The 21,673-nt window shown below is 46.2% G+C and overlaps 1 protein-coding gene across 1 annotated transcript in view; it reads right to left on the bottom strand.

The window, feature by feature from the left end:
• Positions 1-21,673, bottom strand: part of usp54b (ubiquitin specific peptidase 54b) — a 67,802-nt gene that overhangs the window by 1,623 nt on the left and 44,506 nt on the right. The window contains exons 8-19 of the mRNA XM_008300407.1: positions 19,508-19,654; positions 16,799-16,948; positions 16,072-16,270; positions 15,661-15,843; positions 15,121-15,340; positions 13,590-13,970; positions 13,166-13,308; positions 12,925-13,083; positions 8,095-8,242; positions 4,069-4,922; positions 3,032-3,159; positions 2,794-2,925 (exon numbers count right to left, since the gene is read on the bottom strand). Coding sequence (XP_008298629.1) covers positions 2,794-2,925; positions 3,032-3,159; positions 4,069-4,922; positions 8,095-8,242; positions 12,925-13,083; positions 13,166-13,308; positions 13,590-13,970; positions 15,121-15,340; positions 15,661-15,843; positions 16,072-16,270; positions 16,799-16,948; positions 19,508-19,654 — 2,844 coding nt within the window. The remainder of the gene's footprint in view (positions 1-2,793; positions 2,926-3,031; positions 3,160-4,068; positions 4,923-8,094; positions 8,243-12,924; positions 13,084-13,165; positions 13,309-13,589; positions 13,971-15,120; positions 15,341-15,660; positions 15,844-16,071; positions 16,271-16,798; positions 16,949-19,507; positions 19,655-21,673) is intronic.

The raw sequence follows: 21,673 nt of genomic DNA, 5'->3' as shown, positions 1-21,673 counted from the left end.
TTAATTTATTTTTATTTTCATATTTTGAATATATTTTTAACATGTTTTTTTATTTTCTTAATATTTATTTATTTTTTATTCTCTTTTAACAAATGCATCTTAAACAAGAGGCCGGGTCTGAAGAGGTTAAAAAACTAAAAACCTAAACGCCGAACTGGAGCGGCGAAGCACCTTCCTCGATTCGTCCGACCGCAGAACGAGAGGTCGAGGTGTTCTGTGAGTCATCGCCACACGATAACACTCTCGGCCCTGTCGGCACCACATGCAGCAGAGCTGGCGAGACTTCACAGCAAGTCGCTAATTAGTTTGTGAAGTGTACTTCTAAAAGAACGATCAGAACTGGGAGAACAGTCGATGGAAGCAAAACAATCCAATACATCTGTGTACTGTACCTGCTAGGGATGTCTCAGAAATCAGGATTGGGCCCAGTCAACCAGTTAAGTGACTGGTATCGGCACACACCAAAGTTTGATCCTTTGTTTACATCTGCTGTCGTAGAGGTGTTGTCGGCAGAGCACACGTTGTGGCAGGACACTCGGGATGCAAGCGTTGAATTCTTTATAAATGTTATTAATCTATAATCTATTAACTTAGAACACAAACGAAGCGCAGACGACCGTTGACCTGAGCTAATGTTGCTGTTTAACGCTGGCTGCAACGGCGGCTCTGTTATGTTCAGTAGGAACGCTTCCCGAGTCGATTCCAACGAGTTCCAATCAGCTGGAGGTCATGGAGCATCACAGAAGTCTTTGTCATGGCGACCCTTTAGCCTCACAAGGCTTTAAGTTAAACTACAACTTGAAATAGGAAAACAATTTTGGTCGAATCAGCAGATACTTGAATCAGATGGGAATACAGTATCAGGGAATCTCTAACATTTGCTCATCACCTCCTATTAATGTGCTGACTTGTTGATGTTTTTTTGTTTTATTCAGCTGCCAGCAGTTCAGTCGTCTTCACGAATGTTAATTTCAAGTTCTGATCGGAGAAATACTCGACTTGTCAAATAAAAAGAGTCAACTTGACACATCTGTTCTGAAAAACATCAGAGTTTTTCATCCTGAGAGCTGAAGACATCACGTTTAAGTGCATTCATCACACCAGCAGTTAGCGGCTCCAAGTTGTTGTTTAGAAAATATCACTCACAATAGACGTTTAGAAGAGTATCCGCTGGAGAGAATTAGTATGTGGCGCGCACAACAGCCTCCTGTAAGAATGCATTAGCCTCAGCACCCACTGTGAGGTGTGATTTCTTACACCGTGCAGCTGAAGGAGTGTAAAAACCTGAGCTGACACTTCTGCTTGTCAGACTATTTGCCACATTCTGAGTTTTAAAAAAAAAGGAAAGAGGCCTTAGATAACGCAAACAAAAGAGACGAGTCGGTAGTTTTCCTGCCAAAGCATCAGACGTTCGTAGCTCATTTGCGATCGCGTTAACGACTGTTAGTTGTGTTTTTATATAAACTGCAGAAACTGATTCACAAACGTATTTCTGTTTATGTGCTTTTAGTGTCAGTTTGTAATGTTAACAGAGAACGTATGAGAATGAATTGGAACAGATTGTTTGAGGAAATAAATCCTTTTTACTTCATTATGTTAAAGAAAAAGGTTAAAGATAAACAGGTTAATTTAAAAAAGAGGTGTTTTTTTTTAAATAATGGACGCCTTAAATTAAGAGTTATGACGGTTATTACATCTTTAATTAACAGAGAAGAACATTTTTTTATTGCTTTTTGGGTAAAAGTGGCAAAAAAAAGTCTCTTAACATATTTTTAAAGTGTTTTTAATTGTAGGACAAGGCCCAGGGTAACAGCTACTGGTGGATTTTATGGATTTATTTAACATTTGTTGTTTTTATACTGCAGCTACACATTACACAATAAAAATAACTATTAATATGTATAAAATGTACAGGTTTTTTGCAGTAGGTACACAATTAAAAAGAAGGAGATATTCTCAGCACCATTAAAAATACGATTAGTACTGGGGAGACACTGTTAATGACAAAAAAATGCTGTTTTGTTAAATACGGGACAAAGTCTGGGCAGTGACTTATGCAACACACTGATTTCTTTGATTTGGTTGTCACGTTGGTCATATATAGAATTTTAGAAGTTTCCCCAATTAAGTTTGAAATAAGTTTGACACATGACAGATCTGCTGAGGAGTGAAAATCCCCGTTGGCTCGTCACAGTCGTTATAAATCAGTGCCCAGGACGCAGCTTTGTGCAAATTAAAGCTTCGCCTACTTTTGTGCCAGATGAGAAAAATTAATGAAATACATAGAAAGGACTTTGAGATTCTGATCTGATTTGTAATTTTCCGTCAAACGCTCTTATCTGGCACAGAAAGCAGCGCAATCACAAGTCCAGTAAGTGCAGACAAGCAGCATTTTCCCTCAAAGAAAACTTCGTTGGAGCTCAGCGCAGTGTTTACCTGTGAAGCGGTGGAGGGAGGTGGTGATGAGAAGGTGTTGGTGATGAAGAGGATGGAGGAGATGATAGTGGTGGAATAGCAACAGGGACTCAGAAGAGAGGAAGTAAGCAAGGAGAGGCACTGACATCAGCCTGCTTCACCTTCGAGAGAGACAGAAGAGAAAGAGAAGACGCAGAGAGGGAGAGTCGGAGGACAGACCGGAAACAGAAAAGCAGGACAAAAGGAAGAAACGAGACAAACAGCAGGGGGGGAGAAGAGCACAGGGAGAAGCAATGCGTAAAATGCGGGACAACCAGGCAGGTGCAGTTCATCAGCACGGCCACAAGGAGGCGGCAGAGCACAGGAAGTCACACTCACGAAGCTGCGGGTTGCAGTCAGGCGGCTGCGACGCGAGGTCACCACCGTGCCGCTCAGGCTGCGTCCAATTCGCCTCAGGTTCTCCCCATCATCAGGCTCCGCCCCGAAACGCAGATCCCGCAACGTCATTGGCTGCGGAGGGAGAAAATGTCTGTGAGACGCTGGCAAATGGATCCGAGCGACGGCCTACGAACACGTGAGGGGATATCTGCTAGAAAAAGGCTATGGGAGGCGTTGCCTTGTTGAGGTAGGTGGGGGTGCTGGTGCAGTCGGCCCCGTACACGCTCCTCTCCATGTCTGCGTTGGGGGTCTTGGAGCGAGCCTGCCCTCCCACCCGGGATATGAGCCTCTCTGATGGGCTGCAGCCTGAAAGCACACAGACGTGGAGACGGCACAAGTTAGAGGCGTTCGTCATGTATGTAGCCTAAAACATAGGCATGATTTAGTTCTGCTCCGGCCCGTCACTGAAGCAACACACACGAGGATGTTTCGATTAATTAATATTCATCTACTGTCACATTATAAACCGTTTCCTGTTATTAATCTTTGGAGGTTTTTGGCAAGAAGTGAATAAAGTTTTGTGAGTTAGTTGAGTAATGCGACGGCACGCAGAGAGTTCAAGGACAGGAGTGAAAGAAAAATCACCGATGATGTTGATTTAGGAAAAAAAAAAACCAATAACCTGCATGAGAAAGTTCTGCATCTATCTGCACACAGCTGACGTTAACCTCTGTAGTAAAGCCTCGTGCAGTTAGTTACAGTAAATTAACCCACTTTTACACAAACGGTTAATGACGAACTACCCATTAAACTTAACAGAGCAACATGTTTTCGGAGCTAAAACCTGGTCCATCGAGGCTTTTAAACTACAGAGCGCTGAGAGTTTAAGTCTGTTAACCCGCTTAGAGTTCAGCACGAAGGTATGGAATCGGTTGTTTCTAACAGCGAGCGTCTGAGATGTGACTTTGGACATTCACCACTTTGCCTCTCGCAGTAATCGAACCTCATGACTGTAAATTAATTTGATTTTCTCTTCCCAAAGACGCTGTCTGCAGTTTTTTTTCTGTTTTGCTTAATAAACGACCTACACGATAAATTGATTGCGAAAATTGTTGATGACAAACATTCGCACCATTGATTAATCGATTGAGCGGCTAATCGTTACGCGCCGTCTTTCCAATTCAATTACAAACTGTTGGTGTGTGTTGCTGGGCTGTTGTCGGGCGAATGGGAACCTTTCTGAGCTTTGTGTTACACTCCGTGTCTCGTGTGTACCTGTTTTCCCAGCCAGCAGACTGGCCTGGTAAAGGGAGTCGAGTTCAGACAGCTCGGCCTCTTCGCGCTCGCAGCAGGGATCGCTGTGCCGCCCCGGGGCATGCTGGGAGCCGTAGTGCCCCGGAGAGGACTGGCAACTGTAGCTGTAGTTCTGACTGCTGGGCATCGGAGGCCTGATGGGAACGCAGCGGTCGGGGGGCGTGTCATACGGCGTCACCACGGCGTCGGGGCGGTCCAAACTCCAGGAGGACCAGTGACGAGTGGCGCCGTCCGAGGCCGCGGCTTCGTGCCTCGGCCAGTGCTGAGTGGCGGCGGCGGTGGGGGAATGGGGCCGGGGCGGCTGCCAGAGTGGCGTGACGGGAGGAGGCCTCCTCTCACCTTCCAAGGGGGGAGACGGGGGAGGCGGGGGAGGTGGAGGGGGAGGGTGTGTGTGCGTGGGTGGGAGGTGTGCGGAGTGCGAGGTGTGCGTGGCGCTGTGTGTATCCCAGAGACGCAGAGGAAGCGAGGGCAGAGAGATGGCTAAGTGCTTCCCCAGAGGCCTGACGCTCACCCCACCGGCCTGCAGCAGCTCGCACAGCCTCACCCCCGTCCCTTCCCTCCCGTCCTCGCCTCCCTCCCCTCCTCTCCTCCCGCCTCCGTCCTCCGCCTCCGCCGCCGCCGCCTCCCCTCGGCCGGAAGAGGGGGCGCAGGGGTGAGGGATGCTGAGGGTGAGCGGGGGTCGCGGGGGAGCGGGTCGGTAGGGCGGAGGGGGCGGGTCCTGGCCCAGAGCAGCGTCCTGGCTGGGCGTCGCCTGGTCCTCTTCCTCCTCCTCCTGATTGGGCGTCAGCAGTACTTGGACCGGGCCAGGCTGTTCACTGGAGGACACAAGAGGAGGAGGTAGGGTGGGGAGGGAGGGTGTCAGTCAGCCGGCAGCAGCAGCAGGAACAAAAAAAAAAAAAAACAACAAAAAACAGAGCTGCTCTGACGTCAGGTGAGTTACTGCATAGAGGGAAGGTCACAACAGCACACCGGGATAAACAAGCAGATACACTCGTACCAACACGCACGAGCTCGCACGCAACAAACAGCCGCAGACACGCGATGATGCAGCCTTGTGCGAGCATCACTCTGCGTTCGGGGTTTCACGGCCATGCTGTTGATGAGTCAGGCACAAGCTCAGCTCCAGTGAGTGACGGATCACAAACTTAACTGTCTGATCTTCCATCTCAAACAACCGCAGATTTGACTTTAATCAGATTTTTCCTTCGCTGCATTCGAGCGCCGGGCTGCAGTATATCAGCGCCGAAAAACGAATGTGGCTCTCCACGACATAAGAGTCATACGGCCTCAGCGGGCCACTACATCACTTTATTGATTTACATACATTGATATGTGGAGGATATGATGTATGTTGAACATTAGTGGGTCCTCTCTGCAGAGACATGCTACACGCTCCGCACTCCATCAGTGTAGCGGCCTGCGTGTGTGTGTGTGTGTGTGTGTGTGTGTGTGTGTGTGTGTGTTGGTACGTGTGAACAGCACGTCTGTAAATTTGTGTGCGTCTATTTTTCTGTGCTCGGACACATGTGTCTATGTGGGTGCCAGCCCCCATCCCCCACATTAACTCTCCTGTCTCTTCTCAGCCTTAGTAATTACCCAGCAGGCTTTGCAGCAGCGAGCTATAAATCAGAGGCTTATGTTGATCAATAGAGGAGAGGAGGAAGGTAATAAAAGAGGCTGAGCGCCCAGCTTTACCTTCACCTCCTCTTTTCCCTTCACTCCCGCTGTTAACAGCTCGGATTTACAGTTTATTATTATTGTTGTTGTTGTTGTTGTTTTTAAAGTTTTCCTCCAGTTTGAGCTGAGTTCTAATGAGGCTAAATCAATATTAACACGACTAAGATAGCACGTCTGATGAAGTTCTGATGGTTCAGTGCAGCAGAAAGACTCCTGACAAGATCTAAGAATGTCTTCAATGACCTTTAGAGGTCTTTAACCCTCTGAACCCCAACATCTGACAGTGGGTTACAAGAGAAAGCTATTTTTTATTTTTTTAATCACCAAAACTGACAAAACAGAAATTACATTTTTATCTGTGATTTGCCGTAAACGTCACCAAATCCCAGCCTAAAATTGCGATATTTAATTAAAACCATTTATTTAAACATTTTTCAAAAACTGTTCGTTTTAATCAGATTCTGTAAAAATCAAAAAATTCTGCACTCCTTGGCACAATCAGAAAGCCATCAGTAACCCAATTGTGATAAACAGTCTCACAACAAAAATTCATAGAGTTTTTGGTTGAACTAGGTTGAACTGCAGGCTGTGTTTACACAGAGCAGGTTGGAGACGAGTCTGGAAGCAAATTAAAAATGTAAATAGTGAAATAATCTTAAGCATGTAGAGCCGTGACTTTTTACATTATTGGTAGCACTTGTGGGGGTATTGAAGAAATCTTTTACTTAGTTTTTTTCACATTTAAAATAATAACTAATGAGTTTTTAAGACTTCTGTCACACTGCACAGAGGACCTTTTGGAGTTCTGTCTACTTGTAGTTGTGGCTCTATAGAGGTACAAGACTTTATACTGGAGTGAAAAATGAGAAACTGCATCGAGGGTTTAGAGGATTAAACGAGATAAGATCCTGATAATGGCTCTACTCCACACAGGAGACTTAACCTTTACAATTATTATCATATAATCGCTGTTATTAAAAAAAAAATCTTTGTTCTGTGTCGCAATTTTTCTGATTTTATTCATATTTGACATCACTATGATCTATGCATTTGGTTTATTATTTGATCAGTGAATCTTTTGCTGTATAAAATCCCAGAAAATATGAGAGAATGTCAGAATTTAATTTAGCCAAAGTTGATCTTTGGGTTACAAGAAGGTGAAGAACAAATTCTCATAACAAAGAAGTTGGACGAAGGGAACGGCTGCAAGTTCTGCTTGAAAAATGGTTCCAACGATTAATTGTCAAAACAGCCAAATGGCTAAATCAATTAATCGACTAATCCTTTCAGCTCTAAAAGGTATGATTATATAATTTTTTGAATCCTCCTAAAAGTGCACTTTCTGAATACTTCTTATCAGTGGTTCCTAATGAGGTGCTTAGACGCCATTATATGACCTCACAAGTCTGGCTAATATTATATAATCATTATTTTAAATATATTAAAGGCCATTACCTCATATTCTAAAACCTCTCTTGTTTTAAATATTAACTGTGACACTCCTTGGCTGACTGCTGAAGCTCCCTTTCCCCTCCTCGCACAGCAAAACGAACACATCAGAGGGGAAACACGCCGACTTACTGTAACACACAAACACAGCAGCAAAGAGCAAGAAGACAAGCCACGGCGCAGCATCTGTGACTGCAATCGCACAGCCGCACACAGGACGGAAACACGGCGACGGACTGCAGCTTTCCAGCACACAGAAGGACGGATCAGCAGCACACAAAGAGCAGAGGGAAGCCTTGGCAGCACACAGCTACAAAGAGCAGCACAACAACAATGAAGGGAAGCAGTGAAGCACGGAAAAGCAGAGAGCAACTCTGCCTCTCTCTTTTTTTATTCTCGATGGCGACACGGAGCCCAGCAAAGCAGGTTTTTTTTTTTTTTTTTTACTGCATTGCAACAAACACACAAACACAAAGGGGATAAGGAGCGACTGTATATAGTCAAGGGTGTGCGCTTTGAAAACACACACATCCAGACACACAAACACACATACAGCAGGATGTGAAGAGTGCAGTGCTCGGAGGGAGGAGGGGTTGGGGAGGAGGAGGTTACAAAAAAAAAAAACAAGGGGGTTCTGGGAGTTTTGGCCAGCCAGAGCTGAAGACACACACATATGAGGGTGCTGAGGCGTTTTAAGACAGCCAGCACCCAGAGGACACACACAGAGGAGTCCTGAGGTGGGTTTGAGGACGGCTCGAGCTGAGGACACACACCAAGTGAAGGGAGGAGGGGAGGTGAAGGGAGGAGGTGGTTTCGAGACAGGCACCGCCGTGGACACACAGAGGGGGACAGTGGTGGTACCTGCGAGGCCCCTGTGGGCGGGCGCTTCCTGTCTCCCGTTCCATTTCTTGTTCCTGCCTGCGTTTGATTGGGCCCCCAGTGCTCCTCATGCACGCAGCTACAGCCAATCCGCTATGAGCGTTAGCCTCATGCAGGGGTCTGAGCACAGCTGAGGATGTTAACAACAGAGCGGGAGATAAAAAAGGAGAAAAAGACAGAAAAAGATATAACGACAGAGTGGCAGCGAGAAGGAGGAGGAGGAGTGACGGGAACGGAAAGAAAACACGGGAAGGAATGACAGGAACAGATTAGGACAAAATGAAAGAACAGGTGAGACAAGAGGAGAGAAGAGAAGCAGAGCAGAAGGAGTGGTTATGAGGGGGGCCGGCATGCATTACGTCCTCTACTGGAGGTAAATGTGTATTTTACACATGGATATATAGAGTTGCAAAGTGGGCCGATTTGTTTTTGGGCGTTCTTTCAATTTTTCTGCATCGACTAAGCCTCAACTTAACTTCAAAGAATTGGTTAAATCAGTGCAAAAAATAGCCAAGATTCAAGCGCGTGAGCATCAAACGCACACAGACACCTCCTCAGGTGCATTTTCGGTGAGAAACAACTAATTATCGAGCCTAAAATGTTGTTGTCTGAGCTGTCTATTGTGCTTTGTAGACGCCTGATCAAACGCCTTCGATCGGTTGATGTCCAGATTCTGGCTCGTTTCAGATGAATTTAGCATCTGTGGTGCAGTATGTTGTTCCCAATTACAGCTCCGCGTTCGCCGGATTTGCTGGGTATCAGAGCCTTTTCTGCTGTATCAAACTGGCAGAAAGAGGAGGCTTTCTCACAAACAAAACGAATCCCGAAAATGAGTCTGACAGAGGGAACGGCATTTTCATGCTTTTACGAATGAAGAGTTTAAGGTCATCAGCGAAAAAGCGAACCCCTGATCAGTTTAATGCACTTTAATATTGTTGTATTGCAGATATTGTTGAGTCAGAGTTTGCGACTTTTATTTTTTATACTTTTTTACAATTATCCTGTGATTTCCACTTGTGCCAACGCTGGCAGTTGTATTGTCTCCAAGGAGACTCTCACGACATTAAGGGCATCATTCGAGAAAACTTTTCCTTCCAGCGTCTCTTCCCACTTCACAACTCTATCGTCAATGCATCAATATGTAAACTGGGACTGTAGTTAGTGAGTCAAAAAAGTCAACATTAGATAGATGAGGAGCAAAACTGAGGCTACGTTCATGAAGCCACAGACACCAGACAGGGGGGGAAGAAAAAAAGTCAAAAGATTTCCTTCAGACAGAGCTTTCCTTAGTGTGTAGCCTTGTGAACGCACCCTGAACGGTGTTAGTTGGTTATAAAAAAAAGATGCATTAGAGGACAACAAAAGAGCAGCCATCGCCCGTCTTGGCGCGAGTTTACAGACTTTTGATTGATAGAAGCGGAATAGAGGGGAGGCTGATGGCGGCTCTGTTGTTGTTATTGTTGGCTGTAACGTCCTCTAAAAACACTGAGGCAGATTGTTCGGAGTCCGCCCGAATCCATCGATATGGATGTGGGAACCTAAATTCTGTTACATAATCGCACCGATAGTGATGCCATCTGTTCGTTCACAAGTCGTCCTTTCACTTCATCAAGGTTGAGTGTGCTCACAGGGGTGTGTGTGTGTGTTTGTGTGTGTGTGTGTGTCAGGTACATGAGGCTGAACACACTGAAGCACACACAGTAGGACAGACAGGACACGACATAATAATCCCTGATATAGATTTAGTTAGTGCTGAGTTGGAGGGGAAAACCTGCGCACCTGCAGTTTGGACAAAACTCGCGCTCACACAGACACAGATTTCCTCACAGTGGAATCTCATTTTTGGATGAAAACACACACAGACATTCGTACGGGAACATTTTGGGGAGCTGCTTTTAGAGCCAATTACGTCAAGTCTGAAGTCATTTCGGCCGAGTCCAATCACAAGTCTGCACAAGTCAACACGCAATATGCAAATATAGTTCTAACAGTCTGATCTGTGGAGATTGTCCAAGCATGAGTAGCTCAAGAGTGTGAGTGGCCACACAAGTGCTGGTTGGAAATATCGGACTAAGTAAGTCTAAAGTAAGTAAGCTCTCATTGAAAGCAAGTTAAGAGCAAAGTGATTTAGGGCTGAAAACCGATGGAGTTTGTGGACTTGACAGAATAAACAAGTCATCCAAGGGGCTTTGAAAGAGTGCACAGCAAGTAAAAGTCTAGAAAAAGGCAAAGGAAAGGCCAGGATTTCAGACTACAGCCCTCTTCCTGCATCTCTTCCCTCCATTTAACCGATCACGAGCTTCAAAACGTGCAAAAATAGTCGAGCTAAAAAGTCAACTTTCAAACGCTGCTCTCCTGAGTGGAACTCCTCTGTTCGTCCGCTCAGCCGCCACGTCCAACGCTTCCCGCTGAGGACTTCTCTGTACTCCCTCATCTGATCTGGGTGGAAAAGCTTCTGCGTTTGACCGAAGCCTCCAGTCGGATCCCGAAACCGGAGCCAAGAGGAGGCGCAGAAGTCTAGTTTCAAACCACTTGGATTACAAAACGCTGAAAGGCTATGCCCCCGAAACAGTAGCGCCTACCTCAGCTTTAAGCAGCGCTTTGAGCTAAATGTTAATTTTGTGTGTGCTTACACTGCAAACACAGAGATCAGCTGAGGCTAATGTCAAGGTATTGTCAGTAGGGTTCATCCTCTGGGGATCATCAATGTATTTGGGAAATTCAAGGACAATCCATCCGAAAGTTATTGAGATAATTCATCAAAATGCTGGACTTGCAAACCAACATTGTTATCCATAGAGCTATGCTGCTAGCGTCCCCATCAGGCTCCAAAAACACCTGATTCTACGCTTTCTACGAAGGCCCGTCTTCCCAAGTCTACGCCCCCGGTTTGTTCTAAAAATCTGCACTAAACTGAGGATGTCACTTGATGACTCCACAGCTCCTCCAGAACCACACGAGATGAGACACGACTCTTGTCACAGGTCGTATTGTCACTGACTTCACAGGGAGAGGAAAACTAGTGCAGCTCCTGTCAAAGTACGACTCGAGTCCAAGTCTCGGGTGTCAAGCTCTGAAACACACGATCTCACACTCACACGAGGACACACAAGAACATACATGTAACTGTATGCAAAGTGTACATGTGGGGTTTTGTGTTCACATGTTTATGAGTATAAACAGAAACACATAAATACACAACGACAAAAGACAGAACAACACGCACGTCATATTTTTTTTTTGCTAAAACACACACTGTGAATTCTCTGGGTCTAAATGGAAGTCACCTAGAAAGAGTTTCCCCACTCGACGCTGGTCAGTAAACATCCCGCAGGAGTTTCCATGTTTGTAAAAAAAGAAAAAAAACCCAATCTGACGGGGATTTGGTTTCTGCTTTTTGTTCAGCTACACTGAACACAGCTGGAACTGTTAGAGACACACACACACACACTTGCACTCACAAACACACTGACATAAAACACACTGAACAAATTGACAAATAAAAAAAACCAACGTAGAGAGACAGATGGAGAGACAGACCAACAGATGGGAACGAGGACAAAGACGAGGTCAGACGAGAAGCACGGACATACAAGTCACTGTGACTGCTAAACTCCACAACAGGTGATAATGTGACCTTAAAGCTGCACCAGGCAGGACTTCAACACAAAAAAAAAACACCCTGACAAAATGCTGGAGAGTAGAGTAGCCTCGGAAATGCAAAGGCAAACATTTGCACGCCTTTTGGAATTCAGATTGAAATCTAAATTTATAATAAGTGAGTCTGTGCAGTCTGGGTTTCTACTGTACACACAAGGTTGGTGCAGCTTTAAATGCAGTTGTCTTTTGACCTTCGCCTTCTAATCGCACATATTTCCATTCACAGCATATTTTCTCATTTATCAGTAGTTACGCAGATGCATGAACCGTTTTCATTGGAAACTTCTGGAGAAACGGACGCTTTAACCCTCTGAGCTCCAAAAATAGCATGTTGTCTTTAAAATAAAAAGCCAAAATAACGACATTTATCTGAGACAAAAACCAGAAAGAAATGCTGGATTCTCAATTTTCCAAAAGTCCTTGAACTACTCATCAGTGATGCGCTGTCTTATATGGAATATTCTACATGTCTGAATTAAAAAATTTGGCAAAAATAAACCGTTTTCTCTAATCAGATTATGCCAAAAACAAAAAAAATCTGCACTCATCGGTAAACCTGTGAAGCCATCAGTGGCTCAACTGCAACTAACTGTCTTATGATAGTAATTTAGATCATTTTCGTCTGAACTGCAGGTAATAAAATGCAGATAAAAGATGAGTATAGAACAAATTAAATATGCAAGAATTAACGCATCTACAGCATATAGAGACCCAGTATTTTTCCAGTATTGCTAACACCTTTAAAAATGTTGTATGTGCTGATTTCATTTTGTTTTTTAAGAAAATAAATAAGAAATTTAACCTTAATTTTTTCTTCTTTATGATTTACGGCATTATAACTGTTTCATATTGCAGAGACGACATTTCTGAGTCGTGCCGTTTCCGTAGAGATGCAGGACTTCATATCGCAGTGAGAAATGAGCCGACGGTGATTAAACAGGTGACGAAAACAATAAAAATACAGAAAACTGCTTGGAGCTCAGAAGTTTAAATCCTAAAACTTGCGCAAATAAAAACCAAACTAACAGTCTGCTGGAGGTAAGTGAGAAAATATGTTTTCTGTTTAACTCGCTGCTTTCCTCAAAAACATCTACGCACTTTCCCCATCGCTACCCTTCCGTTTCTTCCTGTTCATGCCCATTGCGTCCATACCCTGGTGTTGGAGCTGGTCCAGGTCCATGAATTTGCTGGGTTTGGGGTTGAATCCCATGGCCGCCTCGCGCTCCGCCTCCTTGCGCTTCTGCTGCTCCTGCTGGCGGGCTCTCCTCGCCACCTCCTCCTGCAGCTCGTCCAGCTCACTGCGCCCTGAGCCTGGGAACAACAAAAGGTTGGAAAATTAAATCATCAATCAAACCCAACGCAAGTTACAGCGGACGCATGCACGGGTACACACCTATGTTGGTGCCGCCGCCACCGCCGCCGCCGGTCCAGCTGGGTGAAGGCAGCTCCTGCAGGATGGCACTGCTGCTCTTCGACTTGGGCACCGAACGCCATGAAGGTCCTGACATCAGCACCCGTTTCTGTTGCCCAACCTCCCTGCAGAGAAGGAAAATCAACAGAGAGAAAAGCCAGAGGGAGAAGAAGACGGCATGAAAATGAGACAAACAAAAAAAACAAGAGAGAAGATGTTGATCACGCAGACAACGCAGACGAACGTTTGTTGTTACGAAACGTTACTTTCGGATCATTCGTTCTCGTTCTTGTCACATTTCGTGCTGACGGAGTGAAACCGAAGAGAAAAACAAGAGTGACCGAGACATGATGAACGACGGACGGCGAGGCCGGGAGACAGTAATTGTTATTTGCGAGCTTCCTACCTGTCGGGGCTGCTGCTGTTCCTCTCACTGCTCTCGTAGCCACTCTCCATCCTCTGGATCAGACGTGGCTGGTGCTCCACCCCTCTCAGAGGTGGAGGGGCAGGGGGACCCATCGTCCGCCCGCCGCCCAGAGACCTGGGCTGCCCGACCAGCCCAAACCCCGCCTCCAACTCCCCGAGCTCCCTCCCTTCCGTCTCTTGCAGACCCGGCTGTGGAGCGGCGCCCGCCGAGGGGAGCGAGTCCTGGGGCTCCGGGGGGAGAGGGGGGCCGGGCAGAGTGCTGTAGCCCAGAGAGGAGCCCTTCTGTCGGGTGAAGATGCTGTCGATGTTCAGGGCCTCTCTCCTGGGCCTCCAGGTCGGCCTGTAGCGGCCTCCAGAAGAACTAGAGGCAGAAGGAGAGGAGGGTGTTACTCCGGACATGTCTGCGAGCTGCTCTGCGTTTGGAAAAACTGTTCAAAAGGTGTAAGTAAAACCTTCTGGAAAGAAAGTAGAGCAACTAATTTTAGAAGGTATTCAAAAAAGTTTAAAAAAAACACATGACAATTCAACTACAGTTCAGTCAGGAGGCTTTAACCATTTACTGCAACGATGACTCACATCTGTGGAAATGATGTGATGCTACAGAATCAGATATAAAACATCTGGTAAACATGAACACGTCTAGAGAGAGCGTAAAACCTTCATGCTAGCTGTGGTCATATATTATCAGACAGTAAATGGAATATGTGACCACCTAAGCCTCCAGGAAGCCTGCTTTATATTAGCAGTTCCTAATTTTTTATTTTGCTTCATTATATTTAGAAGTGGCAGCGTGACTCCAACACTTCTGTGCAAATACCAGGAAGGAGGTGGAAATTAATTTAATGGAGCAAATTGTCGTTTCGCTCAAGACGTGAACTTCAATGCAATTTCCAGACTTTTAATTTCTTCTGCTCCGGTTATCTGACACCTGCAGTAACCAGCTACGATTCAGGTTTGGGTTTTGCATTAAAAGTTCACGAGCTTATAAACCTCATTGCATTGTTAAACTGCTTTTAAAAAAAAATCTGCTTCTGGTTCTGGACACATCTCCCCTCTACAGCTCTTAAGGTTTCATGTTCAGGTTCTTAAGAGGTTAAATTATCCAAAAATTCACAAAAAAACAAACCCATCTCGCCCATTAATCATTTCTGCAGCCCTCCCACAGATTTGTCTTGTGACTCCTGGGAGCCAAACTGTATATAAAGTAGGTAAACTAGCAGCTTTAACCAGCTGCAGCTACAAAACCATCTGCATTAACAATTTAGTACAAAATAATAAATCACATCTTACTGCAGAACATCTACTGATACGGACTTTCTTCAGCTTAATCAAACAGGATTGTAATGAGATGCTTTTACGTTATTGTTGTTAAGTAAATGATCTAAATGCTGCTACCAGAGCTGCACACACTGTGGATAAACCTGCAGAGGAGCGCTACTCAAATAATTATCTCCATTATGAATTTATAAAACTTGCTTACAAACTCCAGGTGTGTTTCGGTGCTGCAGTACCTGGACTTGCTCTCGCTACTGGTGCTCTCATCCTCCCAGTGGGGCCCCCCAGCCCCGCCCTCGCAGCCCCCGACTCCCGACGAAGAGGAGGAAGACAGGGGCCTGGAGGAGGAGGAGGAGGAGGTGAGAGGCCTGCGGGAGGAGAGGAGGAAGACGGCCGTCTCCTTGTACTCCTGCAGGGGGGGAGAGGGAGGGCGGGGAGGACCCTCCACTGCTGACTCTGAACGTGGGAGAAAAGGGAGGGGAAAGGAAGGGAAAGTAAAATCCAATAACATTTTTATTTATCCCACGGGGAGCAATTATGTAGGCAGCAGTGCAAAAAAGAAAAGCAGTGAGAACAACCACTAACGAGGCACATAACCTGAAGAGTCTGCAGTGATGAAGCACGGCGGCTTCGCTTCCACTGAAACTTGAAAACTGACCTCTTAATTGTACCAACAACAAGTATCACAGTTTAGCGCTTCCTCTCTGAAAACACTGCAGTCACTCGTGTGTTTTCGAACCATTACTTTGCGAGTGACTTCGGACCGGCGGCCTCACCTCCAGCGTCGGCACCGAGCGGCGGTGTGCCGATGTCGTAGTTGCAGACCACCGTGGTCTGGGACTCGCTGGAGAGGTGGCTGCCCGTCGACTGGTGGAGGGACCGGCTGCGTGACGCGCGGTGACTCGAGCTGTCCGTTGACGAGTCGGTGCGAGTGTCGCTGGATATGGACGGCTCCCGACCTGAAAGACACGCGGAGACGACCTTTCAGCTAATCCGGCATCTGCATATGTTTACAGTCAAAAGCAGGAAAAATAAGTTCAGGCTCTGCAGGGCACAAAAGCAGAAGTTGGATTACAGGGTTGAAGGTCAGCGCTCTAAAGCCGCAACCTTGCGTGGCCCTCGGATGATAAAGGCAGAGTAATCTGATCTGATCTCATCTGTAGCAGAGAGTATCATGTTTGCTGTACCGGAGTCTTCGCTGTCGTAACCAGCCTTGCTGCTGCTGCTGCAGTGCTGGAGCTCGAGCTGCGGGTTGGAGCTGGTACAGGGGTTGGGGCTCTCCTGCAGTATCACCGGTGTCCCACGGGGGTCAGCGTAGAGCAGCAGCAGGGGCTGATAGTGGCCTTTGATACAGCGAGACACTACGTCCTTCCACTTAGGGCCGATCTGGAGGTGCAGCAGGGGGACACACACACAAACACACACATTAACACACATACAGGCACACACAGAGGGAAAGTAAATCTATCCGGATTAAGATATAACATTACGCATATTCCACCAAAAGCAGAAGGTCAAACACACTGTGTGCTGCTGTGTGCCCTTATTGATATCACATTATCACACTTTGTCATTCGCTCAATAATCTAATACGACCTCCAGTGTGAAGTGTGACTAATAGAAGAGTCAAGGGCATGTAAATCCACACATGTCCGGGCAAATTCTCATCCCTCCTGGAACTACAACTCAAATCGCATACGTGACGCCGAGATTGAATCACGGACCAGACCTCCAGCACATAATCAATCTCAAGCCGCCTCCACTGCAAAAAAGCCCTGACGGAGCAGCACTCCGAGCAGCACACAGCGCCGTTCTGCTCAGTCCTGCTCTCACAGGCACCACTGAAGACGCAGCAGATGCCGCGCAGCGCATCCTCCTCGTGCTGCCGCATGCCGGCGCCGAACTGTGTCTCACCTCTTTGACGTGGGCGTCGTCGAAGTACATCCACTTGCGTATCTTGGTCTGGAAGAAGAAGGTGGAGTAGTGCTTGCCGTAGTAGCACACCATGCCCACCAAGTAGAGCTCCGCCTGGCGAGCCCTCTCCTCTGTCACACGGTAGAACAACTACAGAGGCAGAGGGAGGGAGAGAGAGAGAGAGGGAGAGAGAGGGAGAGAGGGGAGGGAGCGGGAGGAGACAGGAAGGGAGGAGGTGCAGGGGAGAGATGTGCAGTAGAGACAGAGGAGTTAATGTGGATACAGGCTCGGTTTTTTTTTTGTTTTTTTTGCTCACCTAGTGTATAGATGCAGCAATCCTTCAAAACTCCTGGCTTTGCTTGTCAATGTGCCTGCGTACACACTGCAGCTCTCCACAAACTCTGCACACATCTCACATTGATGTCTCAGTAAGGTCACCTGCTGCAGCTGCTTCTACATGCGATGGAGAACAATGCGATTTTTAGCGTTGCTAGTTTAAGCCCACCTAATCTGTCTTCACCTGCTGCTCTCAACGCTGCTCCAATGACAACTCAAGATCCCAAGGTGACATCTCACTGACCAGCTCACAAATACTCAATTAATATAAGAGAAAAACAAAGTTTGCAGAACAGTTTGAGCGCCTCGTTTATCTAATCTGAGAAGACAATGAGCAGGGATACGGGAGGATTCACTTTTAAACGGCTAAACCGAAGCAGCAAATTCAATAGACTGCGCCTCAGATTCGCATCTAACAGCCAGTTTCATACCACAAGAGCCGGGATGAAAACAAGAGGCACGGCAGCACGGCGGAGACGGAAGATTGAAGACGGCAGATAGGAAAGAGGGAGAAGACTTGAGTCACTATAACACATATTCATATTCGCTGATCCATTATTCATGGATATCACTTCAGAATGCTGCCGGAGACGTTACAGTGGCATTAAAATGCATCAGCATTACTCAGTCATGACACGGAATATCAGGGGTCGGACACGTGTGTGATCGCGTGTGCGTGCGTGTGTGTGTGTGTGTGTGTGTGCGTGTGTGGCGTGTAAAATGTAAAAGCTGCAGCAGGAGATGAATGAAGAACGTCTCCAAGCTCCATGTGAGACAAATGGAGGTCTGGGTGTCGTGTGTGGCTGTAATTTGTTGTTTTTCAGACTGAGCATGCACATATTTGTGTTTTGTGATCGTATTTATTACTGTGTACGTGGACACACACACACAATACATGGCTATTTGTATTGAGTATTAGTACCTCCAATTCAGGTTCAGCTACATTTCTGGTGTCGTTAGTTTGTTAGCAGTCGGATGGAGTTGAATAGTTCAGTCTAAGGAAGAAGGAGTCGTATTTCTGAGGCGGTTTGGCTTCCATGTGAATCTACTACAGCAACCCTTTTAACTCTAGACACTGTAAACTTGAAATGATGGCATTTCTGAGGAGGTGAACTTCGATAAGTCAAGAAGCTGTGGTGCCTTCAAATAGGGTTTCGTGGGTGTTTATGAGAAGAACAACCCACATCTTCCTGGAATATTTTGCATTTTTAAGCTACAACATGTACTGGTGTTTTTAGAAATGTAGAGCCCACTGTTTTTTTTTTTAATCCGCCTCCTTCCTTGTTTCCTTGACAATCCACAGCAATGCAGGAAATACAGAATCATTAACTATTCTTCCAAACAGAACAAGACATTTTATTGTATTGCCTCCCTGAAACCTAAACTAAGACACGACGGCATCAGATCAAAGCTCGAATAAATATCTCATTTTCTCGTTCAACCACAAACGACTAACACAAACACAACAGCTGCCAGACATAAGGAAGAAAATGAAACTAGATGGAAACTCAGTCCGACCACCACACGTTCACATTTGGCTCAATCTTCCGTGAACTTCGGCCCTCGCCTAAATAAAAACATTACCAAGAAAGCCTGGCTGTGCTCAGATACATGAACATGCTGCTGCACCAACAAGGAGCTTATGTTCAAACCTGCAGTGCTGATCGTTTGTCTCCACCTTCTGGCAAAGAGAGGTACTACACAAACACTGTGGACACCTTAATGCCTCATCACTTTCTTCTTTAACTGTAATTCCTCCTCTGCAGTTTCTTTTCTATCTGGAGCATCAGGAACTTTTCTTGGACACCTCATAGGTTTTTACTCCCAGCAGCTGTAGCTTCACCCCCTCTGTTCCCCTCTTCAGCACAAACCATCACTGCTGTTTGAAACCAGATTTAAACCTCTAGTATAGTGTTAAATACAGACAGATGTATGTACCACGGGTAGGCTTTACCAGCATAGTGTGAGCTCATTTGGTTTGAATGTAGACGTCCAATGCTGCAGCTTTAAATAAGACTTGGTGTTCGTGGCAACACAGAGAAAGCCAGAGCATCACCGGGTCGTGTTCTCTGTAAATCACGAGCGTCTGCAGTAAATTTCACAGCAATCCAACTGATATTTGTTGAAATATCTAAATCTGCTGCCATCCCAAGAACCACGCCTTAGGAGCCACAGTAGGCACCGTAAATGCAATGATCCATTTCTGCTCTTTTTCTACTGTTAAGGCCTCAAATTTACAGCGACAGTTAGTAGCCCCTCCGGCTCATTCGCACGCAAATTCAGAGCAACGCGTGCGCCGATTTATGTCGGTTCGGCTGCTCACGCATAAGTTAACGTGTCGTCACAAGTGCATAATGTGCATGGTTCCCTTACGTCTCCCAGTCGCAGGCAGGTTCCCAGGCTGTGGATGACGTCCTCTGCCAGGTCCGAGTGGTCCGAGTCCCACACCAGGCCGATGGACACGATCTCTGGCGAGTTCATCAGCACCCGGCGGATACGCAGCACCTCCCCACAGTTGCTCTGTGACCAGGAAGGGAAGGGAGCAGCTTTATTTATCATGTGTTTTGAGGCACGTCAGTAAAACCGTCCCTTTGTTTAGCGTGCACACACACACACACACACACACACACACACACACACAGTGAGGAGACGGAGAGGCAGGCACAAAAGGCAAAAGAAAAAGAGATGATGAAAGGATTGTGAGGGAGAACGACAGAGGAAGAAGTGCTGTGCTGAGTTGTATTTGTCCCTTGGGCCTTCTGTTGAGTTCAGAACCGCGTGTTCTGAATCCTTCCTTTGAGTCATGACCCACCGCAGAGCCGCCGCGCACACACACACACCGAAGCCTACGCACATGCACACACACGAGCATGCACGCAGCGCTGGCAGAGCGGGCCTCGGAAACAGCCTGAGAACACCCCGGCAACCAGACGCTCTGCCAAACACAACACAACACAACACAACACACACACACACACACATATGCACGATCACACACAGAACTCTCCCTTTGTGGGCGGCGGGCCGTCTTGCGCTGGCACCAGAGACGGCAGGAAGGTATTTTGCCAGAGTCTCTGCTTCTCAATTCTCAGAAAAAGGGACACAAACACACACACAAGGCGAGCGGAGCGGCAGCCAAGCAGCACACAGCTCCCCTGTTTGCTCGGGACAAACGGACGGGACGCACAGCCTCGGCCGGACCCTCGCTGCTGCTGCGAAACAGCCGCCTGACAGCATCATTCATCAAACGATTGTGCAAACAGATTCGCTGGGCTTCATAATACAACATTGATCGGCGCAGTCTCATCTCACAGTTTCATATGCAAAGAATTTTTTTTTCTTTTCTCCTGTTGTTTTTTTTTTTTGTCCTGCTGTGCCGATGCAGACCTTTGGGTGAGTTATATAATCGGGCTGCTGGTCAAATGATACCGTAGGTTTTGCAGAATGCTGATTGTGGCGTTCTGCACAGCAAAATGAAACGACTTGAGGAGAATGTCGGCGCTTATGCTGCCTGACAAGAGCTCGAGAATAAAAAAAGGACAACCCCGTTTTTATCAATGCAGATTCTGGTTTGAAGCATCCTTTCTGTCACGCAACGAATTCAATAAACCACGAGACAACAAACAGTCTTGTTCGGCCGGATTATGTAAAATATTTTGTTGATAAGACAATAGCCACATCCACACAAATTTAAAAACACAAAACCCACAGGCTGGTTTCACAAAAGAAATTTGCACCGTTTTCGGTCACAGTGGCACATTTTCACAAATTATCGCTGCTCGTAAATTGCAGATGCGTCTGTGACTCGTTCACGGGTCAAGCACAATTCTGAGCTGTTTGTTTGTTTTTACATGTGAGAGTGAAATGTCCTACTTCTCTTTCACCTGAGTAACTGGTTTAAAAACAGTATTTACTTTGCATCCACTTGTATGAAACAGGTCTCCAGTCAGCTCTGCAACATTAAAAGGCGGCTGATAGTTTTCTACTTTTGCTTGGAAAAAAAAAGCTTGAACCCTCTGAACCCCCGAGCAGCGTCTGCAGCTTCTACTCGCTGTGGGCTCATTTTTCTCTGCAACATAAAGTTCTGCACCTCCGTGGAAACGGCACAACCGTGGCTTGATGCAGTACAACAGTTATGATGCCATAAATAAAGAATAACATGGAATAAACATGCAAAACACTTTTCCAAGTGTCCACAGGGGATACACACACTGGAAATAATAGTCATTTTACATACTATACATATATTCTACTACTTACAATGGCCTCTCAGTTGCAACACAGAGCGCAGAATTATGATTTTCTGGTGCAACTGACTTCTATGATGATTTTAACCTTAGTTTTAGTTAATTTTCACAACAGAATTCCACTCATGAGTAGTTCAAAGACCATCGGACAGCTGGAAATCTCTCTGCTTTTACAGTTTCTGTCTCGGATAAATTATTATTTTTTGTTTGTAGAGACAACATGCCTTAAAAACCTGCCGCAGGATTTGGATTCAGAAGCTGTTCTCTCTTTCCAAACCTCCATCCATCCATC

Source organism: Stegastes partitus, unplaced genomic scaffold (genome assembly GCF_000690725.1).
Source record: "Stegastes partitus isolate 25-593 unplaced genomic scaffold, Stegastes_partitus-1.0.2 Scaffold1536, whole genome shotgun sequence".
NCBI lineage: Eukaryota > Metazoa > Chordata > Actinopteri > Pomacentridae > Stegastes > Stegastes partitus.
Note: the sequence above shows the minus strand (reverse complement) of the source record. Positions and strands in the feature narration are given on the sequence as shown.